This window comes from Zalophus californianus, chromosome 12, assembly GCF_009762305.2.
Source record: "Zalophus californianus isolate mZalCal1 chromosome 12, mZalCal1.pri.v2, whole genome shotgun sequence".
Lineage (NCBI taxonomy): Eukaryota > Metazoa > Chordata > Mammalia > Carnivora > Otariidae > Zalophus > Zalophus californianus.
This window is the reverse complement of record NC_045606.1, coordinates 48,380,371-48,400,560: the sequence shown is the minus strand read 5'-3', so window position 1 is coordinate 48,400,560 and position 20,190 is coordinate 48,380,371. Positions and strand designations below refer to the sequence as shown.

Here is a 20,190-nt window from a genome sequence, read left to right as displayed (position 1 = left end):
ATCTTGTGACCTCAGCTATGGTGGGTACAAGAAAAAGTTATGCTTTTGTAGTTTATATGATTTTTCTTCAGAACTAAACATTATATTTTCCAGCTTTCCATATCTTATACGAAAGTAGAAGTCATCATCAGTGTTATTGAGAAATGTAGAAATTCAGAATTTAACAGGTTATTAAGCATGTATTTTTTTTTGAACTTCCTGCAAAAGTAAAATTTTTGTTGCAGAAATTACCAAAACCCCCCATAAATAGTTGTAATAGTAGTCTAGACAACGAATGACAAATTCAGGCTACTCTTTCTGCCAAGGTTGCTCAGCCTGTTTCCAGTATATATTTCATATATTCCTGAACCAGAGTTTTCTGTGCTTCCTATTGGCTCTAGTGAATAGTATCCTAAAGACATCATACACTTTGTAGGCTGCTGGCATCTCGGCTGGTACAACATGTGATTGGCAGGAGTAGAGCATCAAGTAATTCTCTTTTCACCACCTAAGACAGGAGGGTGGTACCTGTTCTTGTGGTCTCCTCTCAACATGTACTTAGCACTTTTAAGGCTTTCCACAAATGTGTTAAATATCTTGCCTCTGAAAAGAGTCAGGAAGAGGGCTATTGCTGGTCATCTTTGGGATTTGACCATGTGTTAAAGAGAGCATTCTGTTGACTGTATATAGATCTCAAATACTGCTAAATGAGCCTGTACAAATGCGGGAAGTACAGAGAAGAGGCTTAACATTTGTCTTACTTGAATATAACTAATGTTGTTGATGCTTTTTTAAAAATTACAATGTCTAAGAAATAAGTAGTGTATCATAATAGAAGATTTAAGCTGAGAGACCATTCTGGTCAATTTGGGACTATGTACATTCTGTGGTTCTCTGTTTGTATGCCACCTTTTGCCCTATAGGTATACCTTTCTCCTACAATTTTATTCCATCTTTAGAATGAGATCAAAGATCATTTGCTTTGAAAGGCCTCTATAATGCCTTCACACAGAATTAAGTATTTTATCTCCTGGTCTACTTGTAGATATTCTTCTAGTGTTGCATCTATCATAGTCTGTTGCAAAATATTTGTTCGAAATCAGCCTCCTCTTTAAGATACGAGTCCTTGGGGAGCCTGGGTGGCTCAGTTAAGCGACTGCCAAAGGCAGTCATGATCTCGGTCATGGTCAGGTCATGATCTTGGGGTCCTGGGATCAAGCCAAGCCCCACATTGGGCTCCCTGCTCAGCAGAGTCTACTTCTCCCTCTGCCCATCCCCACCACTTGTGATTTCTTCATCTCTCTCTCTCTCTAATAAATAAATAAAATCTTAAAAAAATTAAAAAAAATTTGATTTCCTTGAGGACCTAATAACACACTGCATTTATTTTTTAAATGCTTCTCCTTAATATAGAGCTTGGATATGATCAGGACACAGTATTGTTCAGTTGAATTGTATTGGTCATTTTAATGGTTTTGCTAAAAATCCTTAAAAATGTTGCTTGTACTTTATTAAACCTATGAGAGGCCTTTCCATTTTTTTTTTAAGATTTATTTATTAGAGGGAGCATGCAAGCAAGTGCGGAGAGGGCCATAGGGAGAGAATCTCAAGCCGATTCCCAGCTGAGCATGGAGCCTGATGCGGGACTTGATTTCATGAGCCTGAGATCAAGACCTGAGCTGAAATGAAGAGCGGGAGGCTAAACTGACTGAGTCACCCAGGTGCCCCAGGCCTCTCCTTTTTTGTCTAATAACAGAATACTGAACTGTTTTCATGTTCAGAATCAAAATATAAATTTTTAAGACATATATTGACAAGTAAAATATTAAAATGAACAAAAGCTATGATTTGCAAATATTTTAATATAGCATAGGGGTTGGAGTTGGATGGATACATATATTTGTTAGATAAAATCCTGATACAAAAAAACTTCAGCCATACTTTCAGGCATTTTATAAACATGTTTGGAAAAGTAGCTCATAAAAAAAAAAAAAGTAGTCTGTTTATTTGACTCCCGAAACTATTGAGGAAGTTCAAAACTTAAGATTGTAGCTTACCTACCTCCTGTATCTTTTGACATTTAGGGCATAGGGACAATTATTATGGAACTTGATGAATCTGTACCTAATCAGAGTTTTTGAGTTCTCTAGGCCCTTCCTTTTGTATATTGATTATGAAATAAAACAAAGTTTTACTTAAAAGTATATTTGAACTTTTTTTTCTACCCAGTGTAGTGACTATGACTTGGAATTTGGAACCGAGTGTTTGCAGTTGGCTCTAAAATACGGTCACATTAATGCCAAACTTGTGGAAGGATCACCTGACCTCTGGAAGGTAAGGAAGTTGGCATTTTGCTCTGGATCTTGGCTGTGTTTATAGGTCATTCCTAAGACACATTCTGCAAGTATAAACACTTTCCAGATGCTTAAGAATATGGAGAGGTAGTATAAAAATGCTTGGTTTCATAATCATTGAGTATTTTGAGGTATAAGGGTATTTATGTATGTATGTATACATTAAAGGCATTAAGAGTTTCACTGGGTTTCCTGAGCATCAAAGTATGTATCATTTCTATTTCTTGGTTTGCAGAAAATTCACTTTGAGATAATTTATTCAAACAAATTCCATTTTAGCTGATAAAATGGTTTTATTCAATTTTTTTCTTCTCTCTCTATATATTCTTACATTCAGTTTTCTTAAACTCCATTGGACTGAGGATGAAACGGAGCTTTCCACAGTAGCAACATTTCCTTCCAGGCCCTGGAGGGTGGTAGCTCCAACTTGGTTCAAGAAATATCTGCCATAGTTCTGACTTAGTGGGATGGGTGACTGGACCCACTTGGTGGTCCCAGTGAGGAGTTAGACTCTTGAATATATTATGGTTTGACTCCTAATGACCAACTTCTTTGTTTTCGAGGGAATGAAGTAATTATAGCTGGAGTGTTTCATAGTGTGGCTTTCCTTTGTTCTGAAGGTAGAAATGTATTGAACAGTGTTTTCTGAAAGAGGGTAGGGTAGTTTTATTTTTTTGAAGTATTGCTGCTTTTGAAATACGGGATGAAATATATATATTTCATATATATATAGAGAGAGCTTGGATATATATATATATTTATATATATATATTTATTTAAAGATTTCATTTATTTGACAGAGAGAGAGAGAGCAGGAAAGCAAGGGAAGCAGCAGAGGGAGAGGGAGAAGCAGGCTCCCCGCTGAGCTGGGAGCCCAATGTGGGGCTCATTCCCAGGACCCCGGGATCATGACTTGAGCCAAAGGCAGATAGATGCCTAACCAACTGAGCCAGCCAGGTGCCCCAAGGGATGAAATCTTTATAAAGCATCCATCTAAATCTGATAAGGAAAGATTCATCCTAACTCTAAGATGATATGAACCCAAAAGCATATTTCCTCATTGACTTAAAAATAAAACAGAAAGCCCTAGGAGTTCATTAAGTATTCTGTACAGTAATGTGATCGGCCTTGCCCTATGCTAAGATTGTCTCATACATACTTAAAATGACTGAAATTACAAAATTACAAAATATTGGTATGTCTGGATCATTGCCTTACACAATATTATTCTTCTAAGGGTATCCGAATGTCTTCAACCCACCAGGCAAACATTTTATTCATTTTGTGTATCCTTTTCTGTGTATGGTTCAGATGGTAGTAAACATATTGTGAAGACTATGGTATTTACCAATTAGGTTTTTTGTTACAGATCCTGACACTCATCTCTGTACAACCCCTTTTGGCTGTGGCCTAGACTTAATTTGCCGGCAATGGGAGATGAAAGTGGAAACTCACAAGACAAGTTTTATTGCTGCTCACATATTCATTTAATGCTCTCTGGCCTCATTTTTGATGTTGTAGGGTGTGTGGTGATCTTTGTGTGTGTTCAGAGCCTTTTTGAAATTTGTCAAGCCCTCTGAGATGTGCAGATGAGAGGAAAGTAACATATTGCTCTTGAAATTTTCCACTTGTTCCTCACAAATTTATTTCAATTTTTAGTTTGTTTTGTTTTGTTTTTGAGATTTTCTGTTTCACTGCTTTCTCCACCAACACAGTATTAGTATTAGTTCTCATGTCTTGGTGCTCTGCTTCCCTTTCATGGGAACCAACTGTAAGTGCACTAAGTCAGGGATTGGCTTTCCCAGGACTTCTCCTCTTACATTGTTTGAACAATGGGACCTTGGATTTTAAAAGGGCATAGAATGCAATGGATTGGGCAGGAAGTCCTTCAAATGGCAGTTAGGAGTTCTTTTCTGGTACCATATTTCTTCTGATAATTGAGGTGAAATGATTTTGAGTGCAAGTATTGCAGTTTTAGGGTCCTTGTTTCCTCTTTCTGCCTCCTGTCTCTCATCATCTTCTCCCACCCCCCTTTTTTCTTCTTTCTGATACTTTCCTAGCTATTGGTATAGCCCTCTAAAGCTTTTTAATGACATTGTATTAATTGTCTTCAGTATAGGCTTCTCATTTAATTTTGTGGTCTTGGCATTTTGTAAGGATAAAAGAGTTACTTGGTTTCTGTTTAAACCAAAGCAGTAATCTATACTTAGAAATTAGTGTTCTATACTAACACCAAAAGTGCTACCATTTTTAAAAATTTGGATCTGAAAAAAGATTTAGTACACTGAGGCTAAAACCGGTACTGGACTCAGGTGGCTGAGCAAACTACAGGGCTCATGATTCATAAATCTTGAAACGGTGAAAAATGCATTTCAGGAGGCATTTTACTACCATAAAAAGTAAGGCAAGGGAGGATTCTGAAACACAGATCCAGGATACCTTCCCCTACCCCTCAGAAATCAGGGAGTTCACCCTCACAGTGGTATGAGGAATGACTAGAAATGTTTCATGCCTGCATGTGGGACTATTTGAACTGCCACCAGAAATCCGGGAGGGTTATTTTGTATTTTACATACTTTTTTTGTAGAAGTAAATGCAAGAAATAAATGTTCAGAGTTATGCCATACTTCATGCAGTGGCTCCTTGGGGCCTGGAGGAAACATTAATTGTTTAAAATCACCATGCAGCGTGGAGGACATCCCCCACTCCTCATGACAAAGACTAACCAATCACGGAAGAGAATAGGACTGATTTCTGGGATAGGAATGGGCTCTCATGCTTTCCCTGAAGGGTAATGCCTTGCCAGGCCTTGCCAGACCTTGCCAGACACACTGTTATTTGACAAAATTTGATCCAGTGGACATAAAAACTTCCATTCCTTTAATTTATAATTGTACCATATTTTTGTCCCAATATACTTAAGTACTTGCTCACTTTCTACACTATACAGAACTAATTGAACAGGCTTTTTGTTTCTAAATTTACAACTATCCTTAAGGCATAAAAGATTTATAACCAGGTATTGAAGAAATTAAACTGTTCATTGTCTGAAAATACTTGTTTAGGAGGAGTTTCTGAAGTGTTTGAAATCATCCCATATTCCTGACTTTTCAGGAATCCTTTTGATGGGAACTATTTTTTTTCTTTTTCAGATCCATGTGTTATGGCATCTTTGTTTAAAAACAAAAACAGGGATGCCTGGGTGGCTAATTCAGTTAAGTGTTTGCCTTTGAGTCTTGGGATCTAGTCCTGCATCAGGCTTCCTGCTCAGCGGGAGCCTGCTTCTCCTTCTGTCTGTCGCTCCCCTGCTTGTGCGTACTCTCTCTCTCTCTGACAAATGAATAAAATCTTAAAAACAAGAAAAATAAAAACAAAAACAAAATAATCTCCCTTCCTTTAAATCTCAAAAATGCAGTGTGGCAACATTGTTTCTTTTAAGAGATCTTCCATCTAGTCTAGAGGAAAGAGAGAGACCTAATTGATGAAATGGAAATAAAACAGATACATCCCCAAATCTAAATTTGTGTCTAATAAACATACTATATTTTGTAAAATTTAATATTTTCTGACTTCTAATTATTGGAGCTACATACTCATTTTCTTACAAGTTAAAAGATAGGAAAAATGGGGACTAAGTGTTGTCTGATTCACGTAAGATGGTGGCCAACTGAAGGAGGCTCTGAAAAGTCTGTTACTATATTGTCAACACAGAGTGACACAGGTAGGTGTGATAGTGTGTGGAACCCACCTTGAGGCAGCTGAGGGAGGCCTGGCCTCAGCGTCAGAAAACTGTTGGTCTGGCTCTGAGTTTCAGGTTTCTCTTGTATTGAATATTATTTTCTTTTAGTTGCACACTTGACTCAGATGAACTATTACACAGAAGCGCAAAGAAAAAAGACAAAAATTGACCTTAACTAGGTGAGGGGCAAATGTGGGGCCCTGAGCACTGGCCTTGAGATGGCTTCTGAGCCTCTACTGAACAATATGAAAATAAGTGAGTCAGAGGATTGAGGGCTCTCTTCCATCACTAAAGGGTTGAATTTTTTTTTAAGTAACAAATTTTCATAATGTATTGTGCAAGGTCCAAGGAAAACTACAGATCACACTGACAGAAGGAAATCAACTTCAAACTGATTTAATAAACTTTTGAAAATTAAAACAAGGAAAGGGCAACCCATATTACTGTAAAAGTTTGACAGAAAAAGTTAACTCATCAGTTCAGAATTGCAACATTTTCCAGTACTGTTCCCTTTGAAGTACGTTAACTGTTTCAATTAGGAAAAAAATCTATTTTTAAATGCAGTACTTTACCAGTTTGCGAGAAACATTTGTACTTAATTTTTCTTAAATCCGTGTTTGGTAAGAAGTGGGTTGAAGTATTAAATAAGGCTTTATGTGGAAGATATTAGTAAACAATAAAAAACTTTAATCTGTGTGTAGTAGGTATCCACAACCTACAAGGAAAATTAGACAGAAGGAACTTTAGTAGTTTTTCCTGATTATACAGTTAATCATTTAATAATAGTGGAGAAAGGACCTTTAGTTGATTCAAATAGGTATCTTAACCAAGAGTGATTGCAATGTAAAACTGTTTAGTCTTGCAGGAATGCTAGAAAAGGGATTTTAGGAGTTGAGACCAATTTTTCCTTAACTTAAAAAAATTCATCATTAAGATATCTTTGGACAAAGAAAGTAGAAGTTACTTTCACAGTTGCTCTATTGTGATTTTGAATGCAGTTTCATTCCTCAAAGCCAGAAGGATTACAAAATGAATAACAGTAATTAGGCCTCTCCTTATTTCAGTTCTGAGTTTACCCCCGTACAGCAGAAAATTATTAAAGAAAAACACTGTTTTCTCATTTGAGTTAACAAGTATTGAAGCCTGATTTCAGTGATCTAGTTAACTTTGGGTTTTTGAGCAAACAGAAGAAAAACTTTGGAATTTTTACAAGAAAATTTTTCTACGAAAATACTGTTTCCACAGGTTAAGGAATTTTATTTATTCTTTTCATTGCTTTATCCCCCAAACTTAGAACAGGACCTAGAACAGAGTAGTTATTTCATAAATATGTGTGGAATGAATGAATGAGATCGGTATATTGTTTAATTTGGTGAAATACATAGCATGGACCTTTAAATGTCTGTTTTCTATTTTCTGTCCAGATACTGGAATTTCATTGTGGATCAGTAACTATAGTACTAGTTTTGGTTGGCATATACTTGTTTTGTCAATCATATAACAATGTCATATGTGACTTCAATAGTTTAGTTGAAGGCTCAAGCAATTTTCTATCTAATTTTTTTTTAAGATTTATTTATTAGAGCATGGGAGTGGGGAGGGGCAGAGGGAGAGAGAGATCCAGAGAGTCTTAAGCAGACTCTGCCCTGAGGGCAGAGCCCAACGGGGGCGTAGGGGGCAGCTTGATCTCATGACCCTGATATCATGACCTGAGCTGAAACCAAGAGTCAGATGCTTAACTGACTGAGCCACCCAGGCGCCCCAATTTTCTGTCTTACATGTTAGGTAGTACTTGAATTGTCGATTGTAGAGTAATGTTTTGCACCAGCCATTTACCAGCCAGGATAAAGGCATAGCAGGGGAATCTAATTTTGGGTAGAAGTGCCCTGAGCAACTTGAGCAGAACAAAGTTTTTGTATAAGTCTAGTTATGAGATAGTCTGAAGGGAAAAAATATGAATTATAAGGCACAGAAATGTACTCACTTGGTAAGTACTTTGAAAGTGGGTTTTTAGACCACTTTCATCATAATCATCTTGGCACTTTAATGATGAACCAACTCCTAAACTTATAGTACTTATTAATACAATGCATTATTTTTTAGGTTTTTCATTTCTGACATAACTGATTCTGCATTGCCAAACACGTGACGCATTCTGTACTTGGGCTCACGGGATATGTTGTGGGAAATATCTGCCCTAGGACTATGGCAGGTTACAATTAGAAGGAGGATGCATGATCTTCATGAAAGATAATGATTGTTCTTACGTACATGAAGGTATCCTCTAGTCCCTGTCGGATCCCTGTATTAATAAAAAACTTGAAAGGTGAACCTTATCTACATAAAGATACCTACTTCCTTCAATTTGGAAGGAAGTCCCTCTTGATGTGAATTAATCTTTGAGAATTATCTCATTTTAACTAAAAATGTGATTTAGTGATTTTTGTTACACATACTTTTTCTTCCTCCCTTACAACATAAAACTTTACTATTAAACAGTAATAACTAGTAGTGCTAGTACTTTTATTTAAACACTACCACATTATCTATGAAATAATACTTATATTAATAAGAGTTTGATAACCATGGCCACAAAATATCTCAATTTACAGATCCAAAAACTAATATTCAGCAATTTGCAGAAATAGAATGTATCTGAACTTGCTAATGTTGTTATAATTTAGAAATTGTCAGTACTATGTGTTTATAGTTTCTCCAAAATAAGTCATTTCCTTTGGGGCATAATTTTATTGCTCTCACATTCCTTCCTACTCTGTTAAGTCTAATGAGGTTTGTTTGTCCTTTAGGTGACCTACAAACGAGATCTGTATGCAGCGGAATCGATTATTAAGGGTATGTTTGGCCTTGTGACTGTCAGTTCCTGTGTTTCAAAAATGCAAGCCAGTTCAGAATTTCTCATGACATTTTTATAAATCCCAGAATTCTCAGAAGTATAAATGCCTGCAGGCCACAGAGGTCTGTGATTTGTTTTTTTTTTTTTTTTTTTTTTTGGAAAATAATTACATTTTGCGTTTCCTGCTTGTGAAATGTCACTTATTAGTTATGTCACATTGGTTTTAATTTTTATAAAGGAAATACTTAATTTATGAAAAGTATGGGACACTGACACTATTAGAAGTAAAAACTGATTTTAATAAACTTAAGATACTTATTTTTACTAAAAGGCCTTGTCACACCCCCCCCCCCATGACACTGCCATATCAGTACATGATATAGCATCTTTCATATGAAGGTATTTTTCCCCCATATATAGAAATAAGACTAGATGATATGTTAAATTCCTTTTCAGTCTTGACAATGATTGCAATTTTGTTTTGTAATTTACATAGTACATGTGTAATAACCCCTTTATCATTGTTTTCCATCTCTAGGCCTCACAGCTACACAGAGGTAGTTTGTGATAATCAACAAATATTTGTCATTGTACTTAACACTGTACTAGGAATGTAATGATGCACAGGGGACATTGATTGCCTATTTTTGCAGCCTCCATCATTTCAGTCAGGGTTTCTGAACCTCAGCACCCTTGGTATTTTAGTCCAGGTAATTCTTTGTAGCAGAGACTGTTTTGTCCATTGTACATTGTTGAGCAGTGTGCCTGGCCTATATTCACTAGATGCCAGAAGCACTCGTCCCTCCCTCCCTCCGTTCCCCATTGATGTGACTTCAGAAACACTGTTAAAACTTGTGGTCCTGGCAAAAATTACAGCGTCGATCCTGAACCAAGTATGGGGCTTCACAATCTGTTACTGACATCTTTGAAATAGATGAAGGGTAGATCTGTGTGCTCAGGTTTTGACTGAGAGGTGAACTTGCAATTCAGACTTGGAAGTTGAAGAAAATGTTGAGTCTGAACTCTGAATGTGTCAATTTGTTAAATAGGTTTCCCCCCAAAGTTTGAATAATCAATTGGCTTCACATTCACAAAACTGAAATCTTTTCTCTGGTCATGACATTGTATATTTGTAGTCTATCCTCAAGGTTTTTGTCCTTCAAGAATATTGTGTTGCAAACCATTAATGTACCATAATTTATACATTTGTGTATCTGTGTATGTAAACAGATCATCTATAGTAGCTATAAATCAAAATATTGACATGTATTTACACATCAGCAAGGCATTGAGTAAACATGACTGTGGAGAAGTTGGCTAAACCATGATGTGGTTGGTTACGTTCTCAGCAGAGGGAAATAGAAAACTAGTCTGGTTTCCATACACAGTCATACCTTTGTTACCTAGGTACAATGGACATGACCTATTTTGTGAGTAGTTGGTAAGGGCTCCTGCTGAGAATTGCGCACGTTATATTTGCCTACAATTTATTAGAGCAGGCTTCTTATAAAATAAAAGCCTGCATTTTAACTATAATTGTAACGACTATAGTTTTGGAAATTGTATACAGAGAGGAACTGTTTTTCTTCTGTAACATGTTTTAGTGTGCCATTTTTATTTTTAAGCATTTAAAAAGTATTCTTTTATTATCAGGGAAAGTAATCTGACTGGATATAAATGGCTGGTCAGTCATCTCCAAAAATTTCTTTATGCTCTAGTGTTTGCATTTCTAATAACTTCTCAGGAGACTGTGATGTTGATCATATACTTGGAGGGCCACTCCTCTGGGGCCTTCCCACCCTCACTGTGGGCCTCTAGATAAACAGCATGGTGATTACCTGAGAAACTGAATGCAGGATGTGTGGCCCCACCACATTAAATCAGAAGATGCATTTTAGGCAAAACTCTGGCTGATGAGTTTGTACGTTAAATTTTGGAAACATTTCTCTAGGCCGCTCTTCAGTATTTCACAGCTCCTTTCTTTTTAGGTAATATTTTTATTGCATTAAGGGCTCTCACAGTGCTTTATCAGCTCCAAATGCTTGTTTGCTTACCTGGGATTGCTACCTGCCTCTGTGATTTGCACTAATGCTATCTCTGAGGCCTGATAGGAGAAAGAACACTAGGCATAGGCAAATGAACACCCTTGGATTTTTTAAAATTAAATTACAAAATAAAATATATATAGCAGATTGTTTGAGCTAGGTATTTACCAGTTTGCCTGTTCCTAGTAAATGTTCAAAGTATTTTTCTAGGCACTACTGTAACACAGTATTTATTGGGTACTTTGTGTCAGACATTGGGTTATGTTTATCATCTCGTGCTTCTCCAAGAACTTAATGACGTAGGTCATGTCACGGTGTCCATATTATTGGATCATCAAGGGTTCTAAGCAATTACTGATTTAAGAAGGATACAAAATAAATTCTTAACTGCAAGTTTCTGTCTTTGGTAGTTACCTCTTTTTTTTCCTTAAGCAGAGATTGTTTAGATTGCCTTCTCTGAAATCCTTGACCTATATGTGTTTTGAAATTTGGAATATTTATATTTTCAGAAGTTAGTGCAGTACATAACATATTAAGTCACATCACCAGTGGGATTAAGGACCTTGCAACATAATGAAAATTATAATGCATGAATGTTTGCATTTAGTGCAGGAATAAAGACTGTAGAACCTCTAGTCCAAGTTTAGGTCTGATTTTACCACCAAATTTATATACGAAAACAATTAATAAATTTTCTATTTGGATTTCAGCGTTGCCCGTAACTTGGTGTGAACCTCTTTTAGATTGATTCAGTGAAGTTGAGAGGATGTCCTCTTGTTCTTTCTTTTGTTTTTGTTTTTTGTAGTATCTAACATTGAGTTTAATTGAATGTAGTTGTATGTTGTAGTGTACAGCTGCATTATTTTCCTTAGAATTGAAAAAAATTTAACTTATGGGGAGAGGTGGCTCTTTTCTCCCACGACACCACTTTACCTACTCCTAAGAGACACATATTGTGACCCAATGTACCTATTCCTATATTATATAAATTTTTTTCTCAAAGGTGATGTAAAATTGGATATATATACTTTTGTCAAAGTTTAAAACCAGGATTGGGAGCACATGGCATTCATGCCAGTTGTTTTATTTATTTAAAGAAAAAAATTTTTTTTAGTTTTCTTCAGACAATTCTTTTTTTAAATTTTATTTTATTATTTTATGCTAGTCACCATACAATACATCATGAATTTTTGATGTAGTGTTCCACGATCCATTGTTTTCATATAACACCCAGTGCTCCATGCCAATACCCATCACCAGGCTCACCCATCCCCCCACCCCCTCCCCTCTAGAACCCTCAGTTTGTTTCTCGGAGTCCATAGTCTCTCATGGTTCATGTCCCCCTCCGGTTCCCCCGCCCCTCATTTCTCCCTTCCTCCTCCTAGTGTCCTCCCTGCTATTCCTTATGTTCCACAAATAAGTGAACCATATGATAATTGACTTTCTCTGCTTGACTTATTTCACTTAGTATAATCTCCTCCAGTCCCATCCATGTTGATGTAAAAGTTGGGTGTTCATCCTTTCTGATGGCTGAGTAATATTCCATTGTATATATGGACCACATCTTCTTTATCCATTCATCTGTTGAAGGGCATCTCGGCTCTTTCCACAGTTTGGCTATTGCGGACATTGCTGCTATGAACATTGGGGTGCATATGGCCCTTCTTTTCACTCCATCTGTGTCTTTGGGGTAAATACCCAGGAGTGCAATTGCTGGGTCATAGGGTAGCTCTATTTTTAATTTTTTGAGGAACCGCCACACTGTTTTCCAAAGTGGCTGTACCAACTTGCCTTCCCACCAACAGTGTAAGAGGGTTCCCCTTTCTCCACAACCTCTCCAACATTTGTTTCTTGCCTTGTCCATTTTTGCCATTTAACTGGTATAAGGTGGTATCTCAGTGTGGTTTTGATTTGAATTTCCCTGATATACCAGTTGTTTTAAATAGGTTACCCTCATCTTTTTACTATAATGTTGTAACAGACATAATACTACTCTCATTTTGAAGATGGGTAAACTGTGGTTTAGATTCATTACTTTTCTCTTGGTCCTACAGTAAGAGCAAGATGCACAATTTAAACCCAGGTCTCTCTTGTCTTGAAGCCTGACTTCACTCTGGGACATGGCTGCTTGGCACCTCTGAGTCCTAAGCTACTCAAGCTGACTGCTGTGCTGGATGCTAGACCCGTTAGTGCTCTTCTAGTCAGTACAGCCAGTGGTTGGTGAAGTTCAGCCTACCCAACTCTGATTCTGTTGGCTTAAAGCTCTCTCTGCAGCTAGCCCGCTGAAGAGTGAGCACACAGTTGTGACGGGATGTCTTCTCTTATGGTGCTGTGCTAAACACATGGTATAATCTTCTAGAGAGTGTGGGAGAAACATAATACTGACCTCGCAGATTTCTGGACATGCCTAGAGAATGAGCAACAATGAAAACTCAAAATCATAGATTCAGAATGATGGGTTGGTTACTGTTTAGTTTTCTTCTTTGTTAATTCTGGTAGTTGAAGGCTTATCCAGCCATAGCAGTTTTTCCTTTACCAGGATAAAGCTTTTTTTCCTACTGTGATCTGAGTGCTTCATATTCTGTAAGTGGTCCTTTCTGAGTTGCTTTTTCACTTGAATGCCAAGTAGTGCTGGTCAACAAATTATATTCTCATGAAAGTATTTTCTTGTTTTGATATTTTAAGACTCTACAAAGCATTTCCTTGATAAATGTCTTGCATGTGCCTTTTGTTCTCGCAAATTTACTTGTCACTGGAACGGCATGTATGTTTGATGAATCTTAATGTTCCTCCAAGTCCATATCTTTTGTTTAGTATGGGAATTTTGATGTAACTAACTTTAGGCAAGCTTTTGACTAAAGTCCCCAAATTGTGGTATCCAGCAAGTGTCAAAATCTGACTTCTCTTTTTGTGTTTTTAGATGTCTCATTTTGAAGCTTAATTTATTTTAGCATCAGTATATTTATATGGTTTTCCATCTATAGTGAAGTATCTGATAATAGGAAATGCGTATATAAAGTAGTCTTATATTCACACAGTTGTCTGCATTGGAGAAGGTACAGTTAATCGCAAATTAACTATGAGGTAAAACAGCATTTTTTTTTTAAGTTTCAAATTCCAGTTAAGTTACAGTGTAATATTAGTTTCGGGTGTACAATAGAGGGATTCAGCACCTCCATACACCGTCTTGTGCTCATCACAGGTGTGCTCCTTAATCCTCATCACTTACTTCGCCTATCCCTGCATCCCCCTCCCTGCGAGTAACCACAGTTCTCTATAATTAAAAGTCTGTTTCTTGGTTTATCTCATACTTTCTGCCTTTGTTCATTTGTTTTGGTTCTTAAATTCTACATATGAGTGAAATCATATGGCATTTGTCTTTCTCTGTCTTATTTCAGTTAGCATTATACTGTCTAGCTCCGTCCATGTCCTTGCAAATGGCAAGATTTCATTCTTTTTATGGCTAAGTAACATTCTATTGTATATATACTACATCTTTATGCATTCATCAATGGATGGACACTTGGGCTTTTTCCATAGTTTGCCTATTGTAGGTAATACTGTTGTAAACATAGGTGTGTATGTATCTTTTTGGATTAATGTTTTTAGACTCTTTGAGTAAATACCCAGTAGCGCCATTGCTGAATCATAGGGTACTTTGATTTTTAACTTTTGAAGAACCTCCATACTGTTTTCCAGTGTGGCTGCACCAGTTTGCATTCCCACCAACAGGACAAGAGGGGTTCCCCTTTCTCCATATCCTTGCCAACACTTGTTGTTTCTTGTGTTGTTGATTTTAGCCATTCTGACAGATGTGAGGTGATACCTCATTGTGGCTTTGATTTGCATTTTCCTAATGATGAGCAATATTGAGCATCTTTTCATGTGTCTATTGGCTGGCTATCTGGATGTCTCTTTTGGAGAACTGTATGTTCATGTCTTTTGCCCATTTTTTAATTGGATTATTTTTTGGGTTTTTTTTTAGTAAGTTCTTTATATATTTTGCATACTCACTCTTTATCAGATATGTCATTTGCAAATATCTTCTTCCATTCTTTAGGTTGACTTTTAGTTTGGTTGATTGTTTTCCTTGCTGTGCAGAAGCATTTTATCTTGATTAAGTCCCAATAGTTTATTTTTGCTTTTGTTTCCCCTGCCTCAGGAGAATATGCCCAGAAAAATGTTGCTATAGCCAGTGTCAAAGAGGTTAGTGCCTGTGTTTTCTTCTAGGATTTTTATGGTTTCAGGTCTCACATTTATGTCTGTGATCCATTTTGAATTTATTTTTGTGTATGGTGTAAGAAAGTGGTCAGGTTTCATTCTTTTGCATGTTGCTGTCCAGTTTTCCAAACATGATTTGTTGAAGAGACTGTCCTTTCCTCATTGGATATTCTCTCCTGCTCTGTTGAAGATTAATTGACCATGTAGTCATGGGTTTATTTCTGGGTTTTCTGTTCTGTTGCTGTATGTGTCTCTTTTTTGTGCCACTACCATACTGCTTTGATGACTACAACTTGAAGTTGGAATTGTGATACTTCCATCTTTGCTTTTCTTTTTCAAGATTGCTTTGGCTATTTGGGGTCTTTTGTGGTTCCATACACATTTTAGGATTGTTTGTTCCAGCTCTGTGAAAATTGCTCTTGGTATTTTGATAGGGATTGCATTAAATATGTAGATTGCCTTGGGTAATGTAGACATTTTAACAATATTTGCTCTTCCAACCCATGAACATGGAATGTCATTCCATTTGTGTCATCTTGAATTTCTTTTATCAGTGTTTTACAGTTTTCAGAGTATAGATCTTTCCCTTCTTTGGTTAGGTTTATTCCTAGGTATCTTATTATTTGGGGTGGAATTATAAATTGCCTTTTAAAAAAATTATCTTTGTGCTGCTTCATTATTGGTGTATAGAAATGCAGCAGAGTTTTGTACATTGCTTTTGTATCCTGTAACTTTACTGAATTCATTTTTCAGTTCTAGCAGTTTTTTTGTGTGGAATTTTTAGGGTTTTCTGTATATACAGTACCATGTCATCTGCAAATAGTGAAAGTTTTACTTCTTCCTTACCAATTTGGATTCCTTTTATTTCTTTTTTTGTCTGGTTGCTGTGGTTAAGACTTCCGGTACTATGTGGAATAAAAGTGGTGAGAGTGGACATCCTTGTCTTATTCCCAATGTTAGGGGAAAACTCAGTTTTTCACCATTAAGGATGATACGGGCAGGGCACCTGGTGGCTCAGTCATTTAAGCATCTGCCTTCGGCTCAGGTCATGATCTTGAGGCCCTGGGATTGAGCCTCGCATCGGGCTCCCTGCTCAGCTGAGAGCCTGCTTCTCTTTCTCCCTCTACTGCTCCCCCTGCTGTGCTCTCTCTGTCTCTCTTTGTGTCAAATAAATAAATAAATTTTTTTTTTTAAGATTTTATTTATCCGTTTTACAGAGAGAGACACAGAGAGAGAGAGGGAACACAAGCAGGGGGAGTGGGAGAAGGAGAAGCAGGCTTCCCATTGAACAAGGAGCCCGATGCAGGGCTCGATCCCAGGACTCTGGGATCGTGACCTGAGCCGAAGGCAGATGCTTAACGACTGAGCCACCCAGGCGCCCCTAAATAAATAAATCTCAAAAAAAAAAAAAAGGATGATATTGGCTTGGGTTTTTCTTAAATGGCTTTATTATGTTGAGGTATGTTCCCTCTAAGCCTATTTTTTTAGGGTTTTTATTATAAATGGATGTTGTAGTTTGTCAAATGTTTTTTCAGCATCTATTGAAATGATTATAGGGTTCTAATCCTTTCTCCTATTGATGTGATGTATCAGATTGATTGATCTGTGATTATGAAACCACCTTCGCAACACAGGAATAAATACCACTTGATCATGGCGAATAATTTTTTTAATGTATTGCTGGATTCTTTGCTACCATTTTGCTGACAATTTTTGTTTCTATGTTCATCAGGGATATTGGCCTATACTTCTTTTTTTAGTGGTTTCTTTATCTGCTTTGGTATCAAGATAATGCTGGCCTCATAGACTGAATTAAAAAGTTTTCCTTCCTTTTCTGTTTGAATAGTTTGAGAAGAATAGGTATTAAATCTTCTTTAAATGTTTGGTAGAATTTGTGAAGCCATCTGGTCCTGGACTTTTGTTTCTTGGGAGTTTTTTGGTACTGACTGAATTTCTTTGCTGGTTATCAGTCTGTTCGAATTTTCTATTTCTTTCTTTTTCAGTTTTGGTAGTTTATATGTTTCTAGGAATTTTTCCATTTCTTCCTGGTTGTCCAATTTGTTGGCAGATAGATTTTTATAATATTCTCTTGTAATTGTTCATATTTCTGTGGTATTTTTCTGCTCATTTGTGACATTTTAGTCTTTTTTTTGATAAGTCTGGCTAGAGAATTACCAATTTTATTGATTTTTTTCTAAGAAACAGCTCTTGGCTTTATTGATCTGTTTTGTTTTTTTTTTTTAGGTTCTATATCATTTATTTTTGCTCTAAACTTTATTATTTCCTTCCTTCTGCTGGTTTTAGGTTTTGTTTGTTCTTTTTTCCTAGGTTCTTTCAGTGGAAGCTTAGGCTTTTTGAGATTGTTCTCGCTTCTTGAGGTAGGCCTGTAATGCTATATACTTCTCTCTTAGAACTGTTTCTCCTGCATCCCCAAGGTTTTGGACCATTGTGTTTTCATTTTCACTTGTTGCCATGTTCTTTTTAATTTCTTCTTTTATTTCCTGGTTGACCCATTCATTGTTTAGTAGCTTGTTATTTAACCTTCATGTATTGGTGGTCTTTCCAGAATTTTTTCTTGTGGTTAACTTCTAGTTTCCTAGCACTGTGTTCAGAAAAGACGCATGGTGTGACTTCAATCTTCTTGAATTTGTGGAGGCTTGTTTTGTGGCCTAATATGTGATCTAGTCTGGAAAATGTTCCATGTGCACTTGAATGTGTATTCTGTTTTAGGATGCAGTGTTCTGAATATATCTATTAAATCCATCTGTTCAGTGTGTCATTCAAAGCCATTATTTACTTGTTAGTTTTCTGTTTGGATGACCTGTCCATGGATGTCAATGAGGTGTTAAAGTTCCCTGGTATTATTGTATTATTATTGATTTGTTCCTTTATGTTTGTTATTATTAACTGTTTTATTATTTGGGTGCTCCTTTGGTGGGTGCATAAATATTTACAATTGTTAGATCTTCTTGTTGGATTGTTTCCTTTATTAGATGGTGTCCTTCTCCGTCATAAGAGTCTTCATTTTAAAGTCTTTTCTGTCTGTTACAGTGTTGTATCATTTGCGGTCTAAAGTGAGTCTCTCATAGGTAGCATATCCATGGGTCTTGTTATTTTAATCCATCTTTGTGTCTTTTGATTGGAGCGTTTAGTCCATTTACATTCAAAGTAATTATTGATAGATATGTATTCATTTCCATTTTATTACTTGTGTTTTGTGGTTGTTCCTAAGGATTTTCTCTGATTCTTCCTTGTCTTTCTTTCATGGTATGTTGATTTTCTTTAATGATCTATTTGGATTTCTTTCTCTATATCCTTTGCATATTTATTAGTAGTTTTTGATATATGGTTACCATTAGATTTGTATATAATCGGTCCTGCATATAGCAGTCTATGTTAAGTTGATGGTTGCTTAAGTTTGAAACCATTCTTTACTCCTTTCCTCCCCATGTTTTAGGTACACGTTGTCATATTTTACATCCTTTTATTTTGTGAATTTCTTGTCTGAGTTTTTTTACAGAAATACTCATTTTTACTGCTTTTGTGTTTCCTACCTTCATACTGTTACTTCTGGTTTCTCCTTCCCTTCAAAGAGTTCCCTTTAATATTTCTTACAGGAATGGTTTAGTGATCATAAGCTCATTTAATTGTGCTTTGTCTGGGAAACTCTTTATTTTTCTTCTGAATGATAGCCTTGCTGGATAGAGTATTCTCGGGTGCAGTTTTCCCATTCCGCATTTTGAATATATCATGCTACTCCCTTCTGGATTGGAAAGTTTCTGCTGAAAAATTCCCTGGTCGCCTTATGCCTTTTCCCTTGTATGTTACTGTCTTTTGTCTTGCTGCTTTAAAATATTTTCTTTATCATTACATTGTGCCAATTTAATTACAATATGTCTTGGTGTGGATCTGCTTTTGTTGATTTTGTTGGCAGTTATCTGTACGTCCTGCATCTGGATATCTGTTACCTTCCCCAGTTTAAGGAAGTTTTCAGCTATTATTTCTTCAAATAATTATTCTGCCCCTTATTCTCCTTTTCTTCTTGGACTCTGGTAATACGGATGTTACTATGGTTAATGGAGTCACTGAGTTCCATAAGTCTATTCTCATGTTGTATAATTCTTTTCATTCTATTTTGTTCAGCTTGATTACTTTCCATTACTCTGTCTTCTAGTTCATTAATTTGTTCCTTTCATGTATTGAGTCCTTTATCTCTGCTATGTTATTCCTTATCTCTTTAAGGGTCTCACTTATGTTTTCCACTGTTTTTCTCAAGTCTAATGAGAATCCTTACAATCCTTGCTTTAAATACTTCGTCAAGCGTGTGACATATCTGTTTCACTTGGATCTCTGGCCATGGCCTTACTTTGTTCTTTCATTTGGAATAAATATTTCTGTCTTCTCATTTTGTCTAAGTCTCTTTGCCTGTTTCTCTATTTTAGGAAAATCAGCTGTATCTCCTGTTCTTGAGGATAATGACCTTAGGAAGAAGAAGTTCTGTAGTGCCCTTCTGTTCGGTGTTTCCTGTTCCCCAGGGCTTGGTGTTTCTAGGAGTGTCTCCAATGTATGTTATGTGCACTTGGCTGTTTTGTCCTGGCTGCTTTATCCTCCATTCCAGTTGTCTGCAGAGGCTCTCTTTGTCTGTTATGGGTAGGGTTTGGTCCCTGGCCTGAACGTGGTGTATTTTAAGTAGGTGGGCTCTTGTCTGCCTGTGATGAGACCTGTCACCACCAGTGCTGGAACCTCACTGATTTGGGAGATGCGGTCTGAGCAGGGATTAGGCTGGCCTTCTGGGGGAGGGGGCCCACTGTGCTGGGATTGAGGCAAGTAAGAATGGGAAGAGTAGTTCCACTGAAGCACAGGGGAGTTAGGGCTTGGTGTAAGCAAATTAGGTGTAGATGCTGTGTTAGTTCCTGCAGGTGGCCCTATGCTTGTGCTGAGGAATGGGAGAGGGAGATGGTGCCTGCTAGTTCCTTTGTTCCTGGAGGGGTCTGTCAC

General features: G+C 36.8%; 1 protein-coding gene across 1 annotated transcript in view; it reads left to right on the top strand.

Annotated features, from left to right (window-relative positions):
- CRPPA (CDP-L-ribitol pyrophosphorylase A) overlaps positions 1-20,190 on the top strand; it is a 294,956-nt gene that overhangs the window by 87,095 nt on the left and 187,671 nt on the right. Inside the window, exons 4-5 of the mRNA XM_027574160.2 lie at positions 2,209-2,313; positions 8,880-8,925. Coding sequence (XP_027429961.1) covers positions 2,209-2,313; positions 8,880-8,925 — 151 coding nt within the window. The remainder of the gene's footprint in view (positions 1-2,208; positions 2,314-8,879; positions 8,926-20,190) is intronic.